At 37.4% G+C, this 19,120-nt stretch overlaps 1 protein-coding gene across 7 annotated transcripts in view; it reads right to left on the bottom strand.

The window, feature by feature from the left end:
• NETO1 (neuropilin and tolloid like 1) overlaps positions 1-19,120 on the bottom strand; it is a 212,517-nt gene that overhangs the window by 68,787 nt on the left and 124,610 nt on the right. For 2 of the 7 annotated variants that reach the window (XM_056131493.1, XM_056131497.1), the window contains 3 exons: positions 17,964-18,522; positions 16,924-16,998; positions 15,065-16,216 (listed from right to left, as the gene is read on the bottom strand). In XM_056131493.1, coding sequence (XP_055987468.1) covers positions 16,938-16,998; positions 17,964-18,522 — 620 coding nt within the window. In that variant the 3' untranslated portion in view covers positions 15,065-16,216; positions 16,924-16,937. Of the gene's footprint in view, positions 1-15,064; positions 16,217-16,923; positions 16,999-17,963; positions 18,523-19,120 lie in introns of those variants that run through there. The other 5 variants (XR_008794933.1, XM_056131495.1, XM_056131494.1 and 2 more) reach the window with 5 other exon arrangements.

Here is a 19,120-nt window from a genome sequence, read left to right on the forward strand (position 1 = left end):
TTGGGAATAAGGTACCCCTCATACACACTTTAAATTGCTTCCCCCTAAATTTTCAAACATTAATTATACTCCTATTACAATTCTGTAATTTAAAGAAGTCACATATGTTCAGAAAAGACACATCTTGAAAAAAGTATTATACACAAATAATATTTTATTGTAACTGTTTGTGGTACAGGTAAGAGTGTGTATGGGGGGTATCTTTGAGGAGAGCATTTGTGTCTGTTCCAATGCATATCTTAACACCCCTGCCCCAAACTGTGGCCGGCTGATTGTCCCACTTTGTGTGATTAGATCGTGACTCTCCTAGCAAGCTCACTAACACCTGACCTCCTAATACTCTTCCTCTGTTGAGGTAATTCTGAGAATGAGTAGGCATTTTGTTGTTAACTATAATTAATTTTTATTATAATGCATTGAATTCCAAAGTATAAACTGTAATTTAGGAAGAAGGGCCTATATTTTTCTTTTTTCATGATACTTTGTAGAGAAGCTGAACATCAATGTGCATTTTAGAAAGTGGAAAGGATCTATCGTGCAAGGGCAAAACGGAATTCAGTCTGCTTTAGAGATATTGTGGTTAACAGATCTTTGGAAGATAATGTGGGTTTCACTATGCAAAGCATACAACTGTCATCTGGACTAGGTTCTCTGAGAAGGGAAATTTCTGTTACTTTACCAGTTAACTGTGAAATACTGGTATTAGTAGTAACTTGTGTCTATAGTAATCCTACTTCTAACAAATACTATCAATTTCTCTCAGTACTGCTGCCACATTAAATGTCCTACAAAATACTTTTAGTTACTTACTGTATTCTGAGACCATGATTATTTAAGTAATGTTTCAATAAAGAGTAAAACCAAGTATTAGAATTTCCTATAGGAGAAAGTTAGACACTGTGGAAGGAATACAGAAATATTACTCTCAAAGGATAAAATGGCTATATTGACTTTCATATTTATTACATATTCATCTATTCTTTTAACGTTATCAGTGGTGATGGAAATTTAAAATACCAAAAAAATTCCATGGGCTTTTAGGTACTGTGGTGCTAGCAGTCAATTAGACTGACAGCTTTCCAACCTTGGTGAAGATGATCCCACCCCACACAAGACAAACCATCTTTGAAAAAGAATAAACGACTCAGAGTCTGGAAGAAAGAGATGTTGAATTCCTAAGAGAATTCATGACAAAGAGTGTCAAGTAGGCTAAAAAAACTAAGATTTTTCTGAAAAAATAAGATAATGTCCATTTCAAGGGGAATTAGGAATGACTGTGTTTGTGAGAAAGGCTCATTTCATGCAGAAGGGACAGCAGTTGGAAATACAACAGGGAAAGCGATTGTTGGGTAAGAAGCAGAGGGGTGTTTTTATGCTATATGTGAAAGAAACAGTGATGAATGAAGGGACAAAAGAAACAGAAAACAAGCAACAAATCTAAGATACACAGGGCAGGCCATGAAGGTCATGAGATCCTATGAAGGAATGATATTTGTATGATGTCTGATGACTTGAACCAATGTTTTGTGGTTTGAAGCAATCTAGTCATTATATTCAGTGAATTCTATAATCAGGAATTTGGGGAGAGGGAAGCAACTTCTCTTTGCTCCACAATATCTGGAGCTCAAAGGGGATGCTTGAAATCTGAAGGCAATGGTACAGCAGTGAACAGCAATGAGCTGGTGTTTTCCCTCACGTGCCCAGAGGTGAGTTCTGGCTTTTGGGTGGGATATCCACGGGAACCAGCATGGGATTGAAAGTATCTTGTAGAGAGGCTCAAGCGTCCAAAGATGTGTAGCTCAAGAGAACAAGAACCAGATGCAAATTTTATCCATTTTAATGATTAATCCTTGGCAGTCTACAGACATTATTTCCACTCTGCATGAACTTACAATTCAAGAGGAGGGCCTATCAACCTCTGCTCAGGAGACAAAGCTGCAAAGTCACCTTGTAAGAACATGTGGGATGCAGGCGATTTGTATGACTACATTGTGAAAACACACGACATGAAATGTAAACCTTATGTAGTCTATCCTAACGCTAAAGGGAAAACAGTAACAGACTTCAAATCCTCATAGGGACTTGCTGTCAACTGAATACAGTTGTGATTCCTGTTTCAGTGTGACAATTGATAGCACAGGAGGAAGTGAATATACATGCTGGGAGGATTCTTCATTAGTTACGATGAGAGATTGCCTTGTGTTATTCGTAAATGGCAATTCTGTGAATTGAGGTAATATCAGAGTTCTGAGTAAGCACACTGTTTCTATTGAACTTGTTGTATATGTCCATTTGTACAACTTATATAAATGTCTACCAAAAATGCAGGGTATTTGTATGAAAAATTTATGGCTTGTTATGCAACTTAATGAAACAATGGAGAAGAAATAAATATTTAGAAAAATGAGGCAAGTTTACTGTAAGATTCTTCTAGTAGAAGTCACTGAGTATTTATAACATGACTCTATTGTGCAGTATTGCACTTAAGGACTGGACTCCTAAAGAGAGTTATGGCTATATGTAAGAGCATAGAAGTTAATGACATATTGAGCAATTTTTCCTCTTGTTTATATAATTTAGAAATCAGCATTCTGTATTAGAACTATCTAGCAACAGAAATACAAGTGTTAAACATTACTCATCCTCACTATTTTTGTGATTTCCATAAGTGTATAGATACAGACTGCTGTCATTTTAACAGGTTAAACTGAAAGCCAGTTCTATAGGGAGTTCTATAGGGGTCTGTTGAACTCATCTGTAGAGATTAAAATAAAAAGAAAACGAGGTTAATAACTTTCAGAGGAGAACCCAATTATTAACTAGGTTAAGGAAAGTTTCAAAGAAATAAAGCAGGGAATGTGTATTTAAAAAACAGACAAGAATATATCATATTTTGAGGGTAAATATAATGATTCTTCTTTAGTTAGTATCAATTATGCATTATGATATGAACTTCCCAACATTTGTCAGATTCCTCAGGATATATTTAAAAATAATTGAATCGATACTTAACAAATAGTTATATTGCCAGAGTTGAAAACCAAAATTACAAAATTCAGTAAAAATGATAAACTGTTCTGATGGCTTTCAAGGGATAAATATACTCGTTTTATATTCAAATCTGTCTGTCTCTGTCTTTCATCAGCGTTGCAAATAAGACATACACAAGATTAGCAGGTAGAAGATGAATCTCTGTACCAAAATCAATGTCAATATAAGAAAGTTAAAAACTGAAGAGCTTGGAATAACCTCAGATACAAATTGAGATTAATTGATACAGATTAACAAGCATTACTCAGACATTCAAATTGCTGATAACCATGTAAATATCAATTATGGAATCCATTAGCCTTTTTAGTAAAAACCATAAAAATTCATTAGCCCTGAAAATTATCCCTAGCAGATTTTCATATCAAATCAAACTGGAGTATTTCCATGATCACAGTTTTATTTTTTCCTAGCACATGTAAACTCCATTGCTTAGAACTTACTGTGCTGGATGTGCTGGATAAAATGTATCCAGTTAAATGTCAAAATTAAAAAGGAAAATGCATGAAAAAGTCCATTTTGAGGCAGAGAAGTAGTAGAGGTGATAAGGCACTTGCCTTGCAAGCAGCTGACGCAGGATTGATCCACTGAGTTCCCCCCCCCCCACACCACCTCCAAAGGTATTTTAATTAAGGCCAGTGAGAGAAAGTGGTCATCACTAAGGTACTTTTTTAGTATGCAGTCAACCTTGGTTAAAATCCCTAGCACCTGATGGTGCCCCTCATACTTCCGGGAGTGATCCCTAAGCACAGAGCCAGTGGAACCCATGAGCACTGTGGTGTCACTTTCTACTCCAAACAGGTTGCAATTATCTGCATAGAAATGATTCCGTGTTTTCTAGTAAGATCCAATTGAAGAGAATCACATTTTAGACTTTTCATTCTAAGTATATTTTTATATGTATTCAAGACATTTATACATGTTAAAAAGAGCATATAGTTTTAAAATGCACAGGGCTGGATAGATACAAGTACACGGGGTAAGGCACTTGCCTTGAATGCAGCTGACCAGGGTTTGATCTATGGCATCATATATGGTCCATTAAACTCCACCGGAAATGATCCCTGAGTGTAAAGCTAGGAGTTCTGAAAAACACCTGCATGACCCAAACCCCACCACCCAAATTCAGATCACATATCAGCTTACATCTTTAATGCTAACAACACTTCAATTTCATTTTAAATATCATCTAATCAGTGCCAATATTGGAGGTTTATTTTCATCATGTTTCTAAAATTTGACATGTCCTAATTTAATTTTCTTACAATCATAGAACTATAAAAATATAATGTAATTTATACACATATCAAGGTAGCTTGTTCATGACATCTTGAGCATTTTAAGCGAAAATGATCACAAACAGAAGTGTATTATCTCAGAATATTTGAAAACTTGCATTAATAAAGAGCTTTAATCTATCTTACCCTAAATACTTGTTCAGAGGTCTAAGCATACAACAAGTGACAGTGACTAGGAGATATCATTTTACTGAGCAGTTGGTTGAAAATTCTGTCTGAAGAATACTGTCTGAGTTCAAAGCCACAAATACAGAGACACTATTTTTTTTATTAGTGAAACACCATGAGTTACAGTTGTAGACTTACAAACTTTCATGCTTGGGTTTCAGTTATACAATAATCGATTACCCATCCCTTCACCAGTGCCCATTGTCCACCACCAATGAACCCAGTCGCCCTCCTACACCCCCACCCCACTCCCTCCTACCCCGCCCCTCCTCTGTGGCAGGGCATTCCCTTTTGCTCTCTTTCCTTTAGGGTCTTGGGGTTTGCAATAGAGGTATTGAGTGGCCATCGTGTTCAGTCTATAGTCTACTTTCAGCATGCATCTTGCATCCTGAGCGAATCCTCCAACACCCTTTACTTGGTGTTCCCTTCTCAATCTAAGCTGCCTTTTCCCCAGGCATCTGTTACCAGATTCCAAGCCATGGAGCAGACCTCCTGGTACTTATCTCAGCTATTCTTGGATGTTCATCTCCCATTCTGTTACTTTATATTCCCCAGATGAACGCAGTCTATGTTTTTCTCTCTCTTTCTGACTCATTTCACTTAGCATGACACTTTCCAGGTAGAACCACTTGTATGCAAATTTTATGATTTCATCTTTTCTGGGCTGGAGTAATAGCATAGCAGTAGGGTGTTTGCCTTGAGTGCAGCCGGCTGAGCCGGGTTTGACTCCTCTGCCCCTCTCGGGGAGCCCCACAAACTACCAAGAGTATCTCGCCCACAAGGCAAAGTCTGGCAAGCTACCCATGACATATTCAGTATGCCAAACACAGTAACAACAAGTCTCACGACGGAGACGTTCCTGGGCCCGCTTGAGCAAATGGATGAACAGGAGGACAGTGCTACAGTGACAGTGCTACATCTTTTCTAACAGCTGCATAGTATTCCATTGTGCAGATATACCAAAGGTTCTTTAACCAGTCATCTGTTCTTGGGAAGTAGGGTTTTTTCCAGATTTTGGCTATTGTGAACAGTGCAGCAATGAACATAAAAGTGCAGATGTCATTTTGACTATATTTTTTTTGCCTCTCTGGGATATGTTCCCAGGAGTGGTATTGCTGGATCAAATGAGAGCTCAATTTCTTATTTTCTGAGAATCGTCAGAGACACTTTTTAACTTATCAACACATAAACTAGTGCCAATTTTTCTAGATTTATTAAGAAAACAAATAGGGGTTTCATCTTCAACAAATTTATAATCTCATATTTGTCTCTCTATTGTTACTGTAATAATTATTTATTTACTTTTGAGGAAGCACAAAATACAACATTGGTAGCAGAATTAAGTATATTTGAATGTATAAGCAAGATGGTTTAAAATACTACATTTTAGAAACCTTCAATTTCTGTTGTCATTTGGTATTCGTAAGAACATTAATATTTAGCAGGCAAGAGGAGAAATAAAGAGTTTTGAATTCTGAAGCTCATATCTCCTTCCCAATGTACCTGTCATCCAACTCATCTGGGGAAAGAACACAGATGTAAACACACCCTGTATCTACCAGGAGAATAACTGAAACAGAACTTAAAATGTAAAACCACATTTCAAGCATGGAACTCGGATGCACTGGATAAAAACATTCTTGTAAAATTTCACTTCTACCATTAAGTGGAAAATGTTTCATACTAGTCAAGTGTGTTAGTTTCATTCCTTTTCTTTCTTCCAGACTTCCAATGGGCTTTTGAAGAACCCGCATGTCCTTATGACATGGTTCTTCTCCTGAACTAGTGTAACGGAGTCCAGTGCACTTACTCACCTTAATGAGTGATTAGCTCTTCTGATCCTTTCTGCCTTAAAGAATTTTCCCTTAAATATGTTACACATGGGGCTGGAGCAATAGTACAGCCTTACACCTGCCTTGCCTTTCACACAGCTGACCCAGGTTTGATCCCCAGTACCCCATAGGATCCCCTGAGCACTGCCAGGAATGATCCCTGAGTGCAGAGCCAGGAGCAACCCCTGAGCATCACTGGGTGTGGCTTCAAAATAAAATCAAACCCAAAGCACAAACTACATATATTACTCAGTACATTTTAAACTGGAACGATAACACAGCAGGTAGGATGTTTGCCTTGCACTCAGCCGACCTGGGTTCGATTCCTCCATCCCTCTCGGAAAGCCCAGTAAGCTACCAAGAGTATCAATATGCCAAAAACAGTAACAACAAGTCTCACAATGGAGATGTTACTGGTGTCCACTCGAGCAAATCGCTGAACAACAGGAGGACAGTGCTACTAGTCAAGTAAAAGGTGGGGTTTTTTTAGTGCCACAAGGAAGACTTCCTGTAGTCTTTAAACATGAAGTCCCTGTTACAAGACTAAAGTCATCCGTTGTCTATCGACTGTAGTTTGCAGTACTTTGAAATATCTTAACTAGATAATACTAGCATCAGGAGAAGTTTTAAGCAAGGGATAAATACCTTACATAGCAGCATCACAGAGAAACAGTGAACAGGACTCATGTGTGCCACACAGACATGTAATTCTCTTTAAAAACCAGGACACCTGAACTGCAGAATCAAATTTCAGTCGGAAACTCATATTCCAGTGCTTCCTCCAAAATAACTCCACAGTACTAGAGTCTGAAGCAATAGTCCAGGGCTAAGAGCCTGCCTTACATCCAGCCAAACCCGGTTTGATCCTCAGCACCACACATTGTTCCCTGATCCTGGAGGAAGAAACCCTGAGTACAGGTGGGTGTGACCCAAAATAAACAGAAACAACTTCACACTTGAAGTCTATCAGTGTAACTGTCCTGAGTTGTCTGTTTAGACTGAACAATCATGCTACAAAATGTATTCCTTATGTTGGAACTAAACCTATTTGTACGTAAAACAACTAGTACATTCAACTCTTACTGCATGAGCACTTTGTTTTCTGCAGAGAGAAAATGAGTGCTTTCAGATTGGGTAGGATGTCATTTTTATATATTTACCCCATGTGCTTATCAGTACCAAGTACAGAATAGGCACTGCAAAAAAATAAAATCACCCGTGCATGTTGATTGCTGTGTAGTTAAAAACAACTCTAAAAGAAACAGTATGGCCAGACCCATTGCTCCAAGGCTCACAAAAGGTAAAACATTACCCATACAGAATGTTATTGGACACAGTCAGAAATATATCAATTCGTGATAACTTATGTTTTGGGGGACACACTTGACAGTGCTGAAGGTGTACTCTCAGCTCAGTGCTTGGGGACTTCTCTTGGTAGTGCTCAGGTGACCACGTGGTGCTGGACCACCACTGAACCCTGGCCTCCTGCGTGCCTCAGCTCAGCAAGTAGCCTCCCTGACCTCAAGTGAATAGACACTTTACTGGACTTTTTTTCATTTTTGTGCCACTGTTACTGTCACTGTCCTCCCGTTGTTTATTGATTTGCTTGAGCAGGTCCAGTAACGTCTCCATCATGAGACTTTGTTGTTACTGTGTTAGGCATTTTTGTGCAATCATCCAAAATTAAGATCATAAAAATGACAAAATACATGTGTCCTCTAGGGATTTCAACAACATTCACTTATGAACTCCGCCCCTCTCGGAGAGCCCGGCAAGCTACCGAGAGTATTCGATATGCCAGACACAGTAACAACAAAGTCTCCAATGGAGACGTTACTGGGCCCGCTCGAGCAAATCGACGATCAACGGGAGGGCCTTTACCTTTACCTTTACCACTTATGAACCAAGACTGAAACCAGAATATTTCAGAAAATATTCTCACTACAGCTATGAATTAAGAACATTACAAACTTTTAAACATGTAATAACTTCACATAGCTTTAAATCTAAATTTTGAAAAATATTATCTGGAAAATATTATCCGTTCCCTCAATTCTGATACCTTATATGAATAAAATATTGATTTTTTTATGATTAAGTGGGTATACACAGAGAATATCGTCTAGATTTATTGAAATCTGCAGACATCATCTCCACCATATTGTTCTGCAATTTAATGATAAACATTATTTTAAAATAGATTATTTGGCTCCATTGAATTAGATTTTAATTAATAGTTTTACTCAAAAATTTTCCTTGCCATTACATTTTTGGCCAACAAAGCTATGGACATCTATACTGCCAATTAAATGAGTATAAGCAGGAAAATAAAATAAGTCAGTTTAGAAAACGCGCAAATAAATATTCAAAGTAGTGTCATTAACAAACATATGCCAAGTAACATTTTGGGACCCTATTTCTGTGATATATATATATATATAGCAATTAAATATTAGGTGTACTTTTAGACTTTAATTATCAGCTTATTAAAACCATACTCTTTCTGGAACAATTATTTTGAAGGATACCCAAAATAATCAATCCTGATGCTTGTATTCAAATATTTTTATTCTAAAATATGAATAGTCATTCTTAGCTACACATCAATGATAGTGTGGGTCCCTCCTCCAATTTTATTATGTGGTAAATCGGGATCTACTAGACAAACAGGCCGTCCATGAATCCTTTGTAACTATAGCCAACTGTAACATTCCGTCAATTTGATGCTGTAAACAATTCTTAGAAATGGGTGTCAGCAAGGTAAGGGATTACTGAAGTCCACTGAGATCACAGAGGGTGTGAAATGCTGCTTGGAAAATATAAAATTATTGCATAGAGGAGATACTTTTCTCCCTCTGGAGTATAAACAGGTAAGAAACCAGGGTAGACGCTACACCCCCGGAGAGGTTTTGTTGATTTCCGGTTGTCAGAAGGTAGAGCCTCAGAATATAACAGAGAAAGATGACGTTCAGAGGACTTAGGCATTATCTATAAGAGCACAGTGAGGAATGAAATGATACAGCCACTTAAACCCAAATTGAACCTGTTAAAAGAATGATTCTCACTGGCTTCTACCACCTTTTTCTCACTATGACACTGTCTCCTTTGAGCACCCAGCCTCCGTCAGCAGCCTTGCACGGGAATTTATCCCAAGCAATTATCGGGACTTCGAAACCTCATTTCCTTCCAGGGTTGCTATGTCTGTGTGCACAAGATGATTCCGACTCTGGGGGTCCCTGAGCAATGCTGAGTTCAGAGGACGAGAGCAGTCTTTGGAGAGAAGGCTCTCTGGCGGAAGCAGAGTAGGTGGTTTCTGGAAATCACAGTGACCGAGAAGGCGTAAGTCTTTCAACACTGTTCTTCACCGGGGATGTGCTTGCTGTGTTCCAATTATAAAATAAGTTTACTCATGGTTTAGGAAAATTATTTATTCATAACTCATTACGAGGTATAAAAATATTTTTTCTAATGCATTTTCACTTGATTCTCGAACTGTGTAAGGGAAAGAGTGGAAGTCAGGGTACAGATCTTTCTGAACATGAACAATCACCAACCCGCAAGGTTACTATATCAAGTTTCAACTTATTTCAGTGAAACACCGTAGACTGTGAAAAGTCCCATGATGCTTGCTGGACAACTTTGCACTGAGTCCGTTTGGGTTCGGAAAGCAAATGATCAGTCCTTTGGCTCAATCTTGGAAAAGTCAATAGAACTTTCTTCAGTTCTCTCCTAAGTACAATGGAATAATAACAATCATAACAAAGGGCATTATAGATACAGAATTTCTCAGATGGCCAAGAGATATTTACATATAAAACATTTGTGTGGTATTTGGCATATAGCACTCCACCTTATTGTTAGTAAAACCATCAAATAGTATTTGAATAAACATGCTATTGCCACGCATCTAATAACCCATCAATTAAACAGTTTTCATGACTTAAGTCTGTACATTTTATTTTTTTTTTACATTATTATAGTCTGATTCGATTAACAGAAACTGTCAGAGAGTTCAGTTAAAGCACAATTCAAGTACGTGCTTCACTAACAGACACTCAGGGAAAACGTGAGCCTGTCTGCGTCATTTCACACTGCTAATGGTCAGAATGTCATGCCAAACTGTTCTACCTATATTTGTTGTGACTTCTAGTTTTCCTACTCCTATGAGCTAGTCTAGTAAATGCCTTTCAAATCTCTGCTGCCCGTTTCTCTCCCAGGCGACTTCCCTCTCCTCCTCTGACATGGGCCTTCAGCCTCTTGACAGGACACCAAGTCCAAGAAGCTTATTTTCTCCTAGTCCGAGAAGTTAATTTTCCCCTCATCGGAGAAGTGCATTGCCCCCCTAGATCTATGCCAATGCCTTTACTATAAAATCATCACTGTGCTGTACTCTCATAGAAATAAAATGCTTCATCGTTGACATAAATAATGAAAGGCCTGACTAATTGTCTTTTCAGAATGGACAAAAAACCAATAAATAAATTTGGACTTTAATTGTTCTTATCCATCTTCTTTAAGTTCCATCTTTTCATCATCTTCATAAGCTTGTGCCCGGTTAAACTCACACCCTTTTGACCATCGTCAAAGGCCCTAAAGTGTGTAAGCTCAGAAAACCTTGGCTCAAATGTAATTAAGTGTCATTCAAAATGAAAAAAAAAAAAAGGCCCTCCCGTTGATCATCGATTTGCTCGAGCGGGCCCAGTAACGTCTCCACTGGAGACTTTGTTGTTACTGTGTCTGGCATATCAAATGCGTCACGGGGAGCATGCCAGGCTCTGCCGCGCCGGCGAGATGCTCTCGGTACCTTGCTGGGCTCTCTGAGAGGGGCAGAGGAATTGAACTCGGGTCGGCCATGTTGGCTGCGTGCAAGGCAAACGCCCTACCGCTGTGCTATCTCTCCAGCCCTTTCAAAATGATGTGATTTAAATAATATCTTTTATAATGTGAACTAACAGAAATGTTTATGATAATTTATGAGTTATAAATTCTCGTCTCTTTGAAAATTTTTGTCTCTATCTGTGATTGTTAAGTAAAGGATAAAAAAGCTGTTTGAAAGAATAAAATGTGCCTCTGAGTTTGATGAGGCACAAAGAAGAAAAGAACCATGAGCACATTGACTGCACAATTGTGAATAGTGAAATGTGGTTTAACTGCAGGAAGATGCTATGTGAGTAAGAACTTTCTAGAAAGCAATCCTAGTAAATAACAGACATCTAAGGCAGGTTGAGTTTATTGTTCACATCTCCAAGGAATAAAAGTCATAGGAAGAGGACACTTACTTCCTTTACCGTTATTATTTGGTTTTTAGGCTACACCTGGTGATGTATAGGAGTTACTCCTGCATTCAAGAATTACTCCTGGTAGTACTCAGGGGACCATATGGAATGCCAGGTATTGAACCACGGTTGTCTGTGTGCAGGGCAAATGCCGTACTTACTGTTCTATCACTCTGAACCCTTTTATTTCTTTAACAACACACAAAAATAGAAAACCAAAGGATACAATTAAAAATAATCAGGGTCTAGAAGTCAACTTCATTTATTATCTTAGCTGATTTATTTGACTAATATATCTCATTTTTAAAAAGTTTTAGTGTAATTTTAATAAACTCATTAATGAAATAAATCAAGATTATTCTCTGTGAACAAAGCTTCCAATTTATTAAATAGGATTAATTATAAAACTACATCTCTGGCCATTTTAACAATATATTTTGTTAAGCTACTTTTAATTTTAAGAAAGGAATTGTAGGGCTGTAGTGACAATACAGCAAGTAGGGCGCTTGCCTTGCATGCGGTTGACCTGGGTTCGATACACATGAGGAGTGATCCCTAAATGTAGATCCAGGAGTAAGCCCTTTGCACTACTGCATATGATACAAAAGGGAAACCACAACAGCAAAATGGAACAGATAAAATATTAAGGTTGATTCAAGTCCCTTTTTTATTATTTAATACATATGTAATAATTGGCTGAACCCTCTTGGCCATGAATGTGATCATTGTTATAAGTAAAGGAAAAAAGGTGAACAACGGCTGATATTGAGACTAGCAGTAGTAAAGATGGAAAAAATTGAAACCCTCTTTCCAAATCAGATACTTAAAATTCTGATCATTTTAAAGGAACTCTTTTCTTAATCTCCTTCCCCTACAGCATGAATCTGACAGATATAATCATCATGGAAATGTACGAAGTTCAGAATAAAATATAATGATATTCCTAATTTTAGCACCAAACCATCAATACATTATTTGCCATTACCTTAATGAGGATAATTGGAGCCAGTACAGTATTTTGAAATATATTGTATTCTGAGGTCAATAAAATTTCACTCATGGAATTTTTTTAAAAACTATAAATTTTAAGAAAAAAATCAACTTCCCAAAGGAAAAAGATAGAAAAAAATTGATCCAATCACTTAAGTGAATATTTAAGTAACGCTGAAGACCTGATTTTATTAAATGCCAAGAACAACAGTATATGGAAATGCAATAAAATATTCTTAGTGGAAAAAATAGTGGAAGAAAACAACAGTATCTCCACAACGTGGGTGATTCTCATTTAAAAATCCATACATTCATTTCCCATCACATTTATAAACATTTTAATTATTTAATCAAATCAAAGTTAATTTTGGAGAATTAAGTACTACATCTGTGACTTTTGCAATACATTGCCTAAAAATAATGTCAATAAGATTAGATACCAAAAAAAGCATCTTTCCAAATCAGCACACCACTCTAAATTAGGTAGCTAAAGTGAACTGTTGCTGTAGTACAAAGCTCTATTTAGGGACTTGTAGGGTTGCCCATAATGATATGCCTCCCAGATATCGGAAATGACTTCAGACAAACAAAATGAAAACCATTCTCAAATTAACTAGCATAGTGTCCAATTGTATTAATGAACAATATCCTGTGGAATTTAATAAAGCATGATGTAATTTTAATTTAGTTTATCAAAATAATTATTAAAATAATTTTTATTTGAAACACCGAGAGCCCGGCAAGCTACCGAGAGTATTCGATATGCCAGACACAGTAACAACAAAGTCTCCAATGGAGACGTTACTGGGCCCACTCGAGCAAATCGACAATCAACGGGAGGGCCTTTACCTTGAAACACCTTGAAACATCTCAAACCTTATTTACATGTATCACTCCATGGCCGTGTAATTCAGAAGATGATGTTGACACGATATGGTCTAATGTAACTAGTCATTAAGAGTTTTTAAGATACTGATTGAATACAATACGGTACCAAATATTTAACATCCTCCCTTCTCCAGAGGTCTCCAAAGATCATCTCCTATCTCCCAGTCAAACAAACACTACCAAGTTCCAGAATTATTCTATTCCAGTACCTAGAAGTGTTTTCAATTCTGGAATGACTGTCAGGGAGAAATTGGATGCTCTGCCCACATGAACCAGCAGGACTACTCTCTTCTGCCCTGAGTTGTCACTGTCCATACTCAGACTGAGTATTATCACTGAGGAGCCTCATTCCTCACTGAAATATTTTTATTTTTCCATGGAAGCATTGCATATTGAGTACAGGTACACAATTCATTTTATCACTATATTCATTTGAACTGTTTTTTTTAAAAGTAATGATTATTAGTAGATTTCTGGTGCACATGTCTTTTAAGCAGCAAGTCAGCAGAGTTCTGTGAAATTCAGAAGAAGAGGTTTTTTCAGGCCCCAAGACAGGGACAGGATAAGGAAGGGGGAAGTTAATTTTCTTTCATTTGTTGACTGGTACAAAGGGGGAAAAAAGTTTTGATATGCATATTATGCTTGTTTGAGATTATTCATTCAAAAGATTTATAAGTAGATAAAGTAATGTGAAATATGGGTAATTACTTCACCCCCAAATCTTCATACATTACCTGTCAATTAAAGGGCACGAAAGTAAATGTGGTAGTGCATAAGTATTTTAAAACCAAACCAAATAAAAAGTGAGACATTTAAATATACGCAATTTCTGTAAAAGTGTGTATCGGGGTCATAAAAATAATCTTTATTGTAGTTAATATTTTCTGTCTATCAAATGATGGAAATTATGTAGTTGAATTTTTCAATATAGATTTTTCAGAAGTGTGTGATAATTCCATCATTTTTCTAGGATAAATTTTATTTTATTCCCCTTTTATTGACTTTTGCAACATATTTCAGCCTCACTCTGGAACTGAATTCCTAACATGGATGTGTGGGCTTCACCACTGGGTATCTGAAGCCTTCTTGAAGAACCAGGTGGAACTTCACTACAGCAGGCTGGGTGTCAAGAAGACAGAATTCCATGGAATTGGCAGTTGTTTTAACGTGGGTAAGCAGTACAACTGTTTTGTTTCATTTGTTTTGTTTTTAATTCTAAGAATACACCTTCACCATTTAAAAAGTACCCACTCCTAAATCAAACTTTATCAAGGGCATATGGAATTCAATAGCAATTAAATGTGTTATGTAATTTTACTTTGTATTAAACACATCATAATTAGTCAGTTCTCAGGGACTGTATGTGTGGTTGAATAAATGAACGATAAGTGGTGTCTTAGGGGTTATCAAAGGGGTTATGGTTTTGAAGTATTTTAAAGAGGCTTTTCTATGCTTAAAGAATACATTTAATAAAATCTTAGAAATCAAATGAAGAAATCAACGAGAAAGCCTCAACACTGAGAGGGTCTTGTCATCGAATAGGTGGGAAGAACAGAGAAAGGTGTGTACTTGTGGAAGTCAGTTTTTATCACTGTAATAGAAGAAAACATTTCTCTTAACTCAAATTAGGAAATTATTATACATTTTATATATCTTTATATAAAAATTACAAGTAGCAAGCATGTGACACAAAGAAATGAGAGAGTAACAGCAATATTCGAGAATGCATGCTTTTTACAATGTGTCTAATAAAATGGGTAATTTCCAACTTAAATATCCAATACCGACATGCAGGGTATTTTCTCAAACTGTCAATTCAGTCATATTGCTAAGTGCTTAATCCAAAAAGATTTCTATTGAAGGGCGTGGGTTTGTAAGATACCTGATTTCAAAAGATCCGTTCTGAAACTCAGTATCTTTCTTCAAAATAAAACAAAACAAAAAAAAAGGAAATCGAGGGTGTATAGGAGAGACTCAAAAATGAGAAATTTTCTTATTGCAATCTAATAATTTTACTCATAACTTTTGGCTGCATTTAATCATAATACAACAACAGGTGCTTATAGTCCATAAAATCTCTAGCTGGTGTTTCCATGGTCCATAGATCCACTCTCACTGTGGCATGTTCAAAATCACTCAGGAACACACTATTCTCAATCAGTCTATGTAATGAAAACAATGTACATGTAACACAAAGTTCATCCAAATCTGTCTTTTTTTTCCCACATAGCACACAAGGTACAATCATATAACAAAGACATAACGACACTGAAACAAAGTGAAACTGACAAGTAAGTTGGGATAGTCTCAATCAGGAATTAATTTCTTCTTCAAGTTTCCAGTAAATCTCAAATGTATTTAAAAACTAAGGAGCACTTGGTGGCCAGCAACCAAATTACGAAATGAACATATCACTGTGCAGCGGGGATGTCTTGCTGAAGGAATAATAAATGTCTGTAATTCTTAAGTTTGGATAAAGGCAGTGGAATGAATTTAGAAATATGTCCACTTTTCAAATTCACTATAGAATTTTCTTTTCACAGTCCCCATGTTTGTATAAATAGTTCTTCTCTGAAAATAAAACACAGTTAAAACATTTTCTCCCATTGAAAAATGCATACAAATACACCAATTAATCAAGATAATATAGAGCATGGAAAAGCATTCACCTAATTCAAGAATAGTTGATAGGCTTGAAGAGTTTTGAAGAGATTAGCTGTCAAGCAAATTTAAGTGGAGACAAATTAGTCTAATATAGATATAGACTATCAAGTGCTAAAGTAAAGCTATTATGATATTCAACAACAAAACAGATGTTCTCAAGACAACTAGCATTGATGGAACATTTGACAATACCAAGCATTCAAATTTTATGGCATAAAATTTGACACAACATGCTGTGTTTAAATCTGATGAGAGAAGCTACATATTCATGCAAAACTAAGAGTGTACAAACTGGATCACTAGCACCAAAAAGTTTTAACGTAGAATTTTGGAGTAAAATATTGCCAAATTAAAGCAAAAATCGTATCACCCATTTTGTGTACTGACTTTAACCACAATGAGAGCATTCAATATTTTGACTATGAAACCTGAGGTTTCTTCTGGCATTTCTTTGAAGGTATCATTAAATTACTTATGTTTACCCCAAACATGTAAAATTTAGCTTATTAATTTAGCAAACTTTTTAATCCCATGGCACAACAATGCTTGATGGCAAGAACACTAACACATAATTTAAATATAGGTGTGTTATAGACCCCATTGGCATGGAATCCATTATATTCTGACTGGAAAATGCTATTTGATATCTCAGAAACGACAAATTACTATAGTCCCTAACAGAGTTACAAGACAATTGCAACAGAACAGAACAGAACAGAATACAACGAAGTGGGAGAAGGAACCAAGGGCATTTCTTACCTTGTATTTTCTTTCTAGACCCTAGTTGTGTTGTATTCAGATTCATGTTTGCTTAGAGACCCAATGAGGCAGAACCTGGAATGTTACGGCTATTTCACTCAACAGTCATATTTGCAGACAAGTCAAGATTTACATAAAAACATACTACAACATAATCCTAACATTTTATAAGACTGTGCAAATAGATGGTATCCATTAGCATGCAGAAGTATTAAATCAACTAAAAATAATTAAAGTTTAGAGAACGAATAGTGGATTGAAAACGGAAGAACATTCATAGACCAAACTCAAAGGCAGTAAACATGCAAAAAGAAAATTAAAAAAAATTAGTAGATTGGATTTGGGATTTTAAATTAAATTTAGTTTTATGAATTTAAACTGACTTTTCTCAAAATTCTTACTAATTTTAGAGATAGTTAGACTCTATAGATAAGATAGGTAAAAAGATGAATTCAATTTTGTACCAATCTTTGCTCATTTAAATATATATTTAGTACTTCAGCATAACATGCTGTCAGCAAACTATGTGTAATACAAGTAATATATGACAGGTGGAAAAGGTATTTTCATTGTCATACCAAAATAGTATCTGCTGTATTGAAAAATAGGTTATTTTGATATGAAAATTATCTAGCAAGATGGGTTCACCATCTTTTAGTAAGGCATTATTTTCAATGTTATTGCTTACCTTCAATTATAAATCTATTGGTGGGAACAACATTCATGACCCAAGTGCCAGCAATATAGTGATATCAATTTGCAGGATTAACTGACACCAGAACTTGCATAGAAAAAAATATGGCACGTGTGTGGAAATAAATGAAGTTTCTTTGGTCTGGGTGCTCACGCACATAGGCAAGTGGATGGTTTGGGAGGGGGGGAAAGAAAAAAGATAGCAGAAGAAAGGAAAAAGAGGGGTCAGGGGAGACGCTACGCCTTAAATCAGGGCTCAAACGTAACACAAGGACAAAACTCGGACATCCGGGAAGCATCTCAGTCCTCAGGTTAGAGGTGTCATCAAAAAATCGATTGATACTGACCGCTGGACGGATTTGTCGTGTCGGGACAGCCTGTGACTGGTGGTGGGCACCTCCTCGATCTCGTCGATGTCACAGGCGTCTGCAGCATCTTGGGAATAGTTGTGTTTCATGACGAGGATGTTCCTTCTGTTTATGGACGGGATGAGGGGCTTGATGGGCTGTGGGGGCAACTCGGTTAAGACAGAAGCATCCCTTGTGCTGAGGTTACTGCGGCTGCCTTTCGTGCTGGACAGTTGGGATCCACAGTGATGGTCATGAATGCATTTGGAAGAAGACCTCCGCAGTTTATGGTAGCTGTCTAGGTCATCCGCCACCTCGACGAAGTCCGCAGCGGTGCCCGTGCCCCGGAGAGTACATAACTCATAGTGCGGAGGCTCCAACACCTCCTGGAAAACTGTCTGATCAAAGTCTGATTTCCTTTGGACATATTTTTTACGAGGCTGTTTGATCTGCACAATGACAGAAATGATAATAAGGATGATGACAATGCAGGAAGTCACGCCAATGACAGTCCCACTGGTGTTGGTGAGCTGGTCCAGCAGGCTGCTTTTCCGCTTCTCTACAGGTGCAGGAGAGTGAGGGCGAGAAACAGACAAGACAGAGAACAATCCACCACGCATTAATATTGGAGGCAGAGCAGACGCGAGCACCCTAAGATGAGAACTGTCAGAGCAGGGGGTTTCTTGGGTCTTACTGTCATGCCCACATTCTGTCTGCTTCCCGTTTCATGAGGTCCCCGTCCACTAGCCCTAAACAGAACCTGCTCCCCGCACCATGTGCCCTGGTCCCGGTGGCAGCCCTAACTCTTCCTCACATGGATGCTGGGAGATGGCCTGAAAAGAACTTCAGTGGGACATTTGGGAGTGAACTGGTTAGAACCATGATGCTTTTGCTTATTTTAGGTGTGAGAAAAGCTCCCGACTCCACAATGGAGGAGAGGAGGATACCTTCATTACCTTGACTTGATTTATTACATGGATTTGTGAAGCCAGTGCAACCAAAGTATCTTGATTACAGACGGTAAGAAGGGGCAGACGAGGTAACAGAGTGGGGAGGGCACAAGCCTGGCATGCAGTGACCTGGGTTCAATCAACCCAGCACCACGCGGGGGAGCTGGAGTGATAGCACAGCAGGGTGGGCATTTGCAGGCCTTGGTT

This window comes from Sorex fumeus, unplaced genomic scaffold (assembly GCF_029834395.1).
Source record: "Sorex fumeus unplaced genomic scaffold, SorFum_2.1 ptg000092l, whole genome shotgun sequence".
NCBI lineage: Eukaryota > Metazoa > Chordata > Mammalia > Eulipotyphla > Soricidae > Sorex > Sorex fumeus.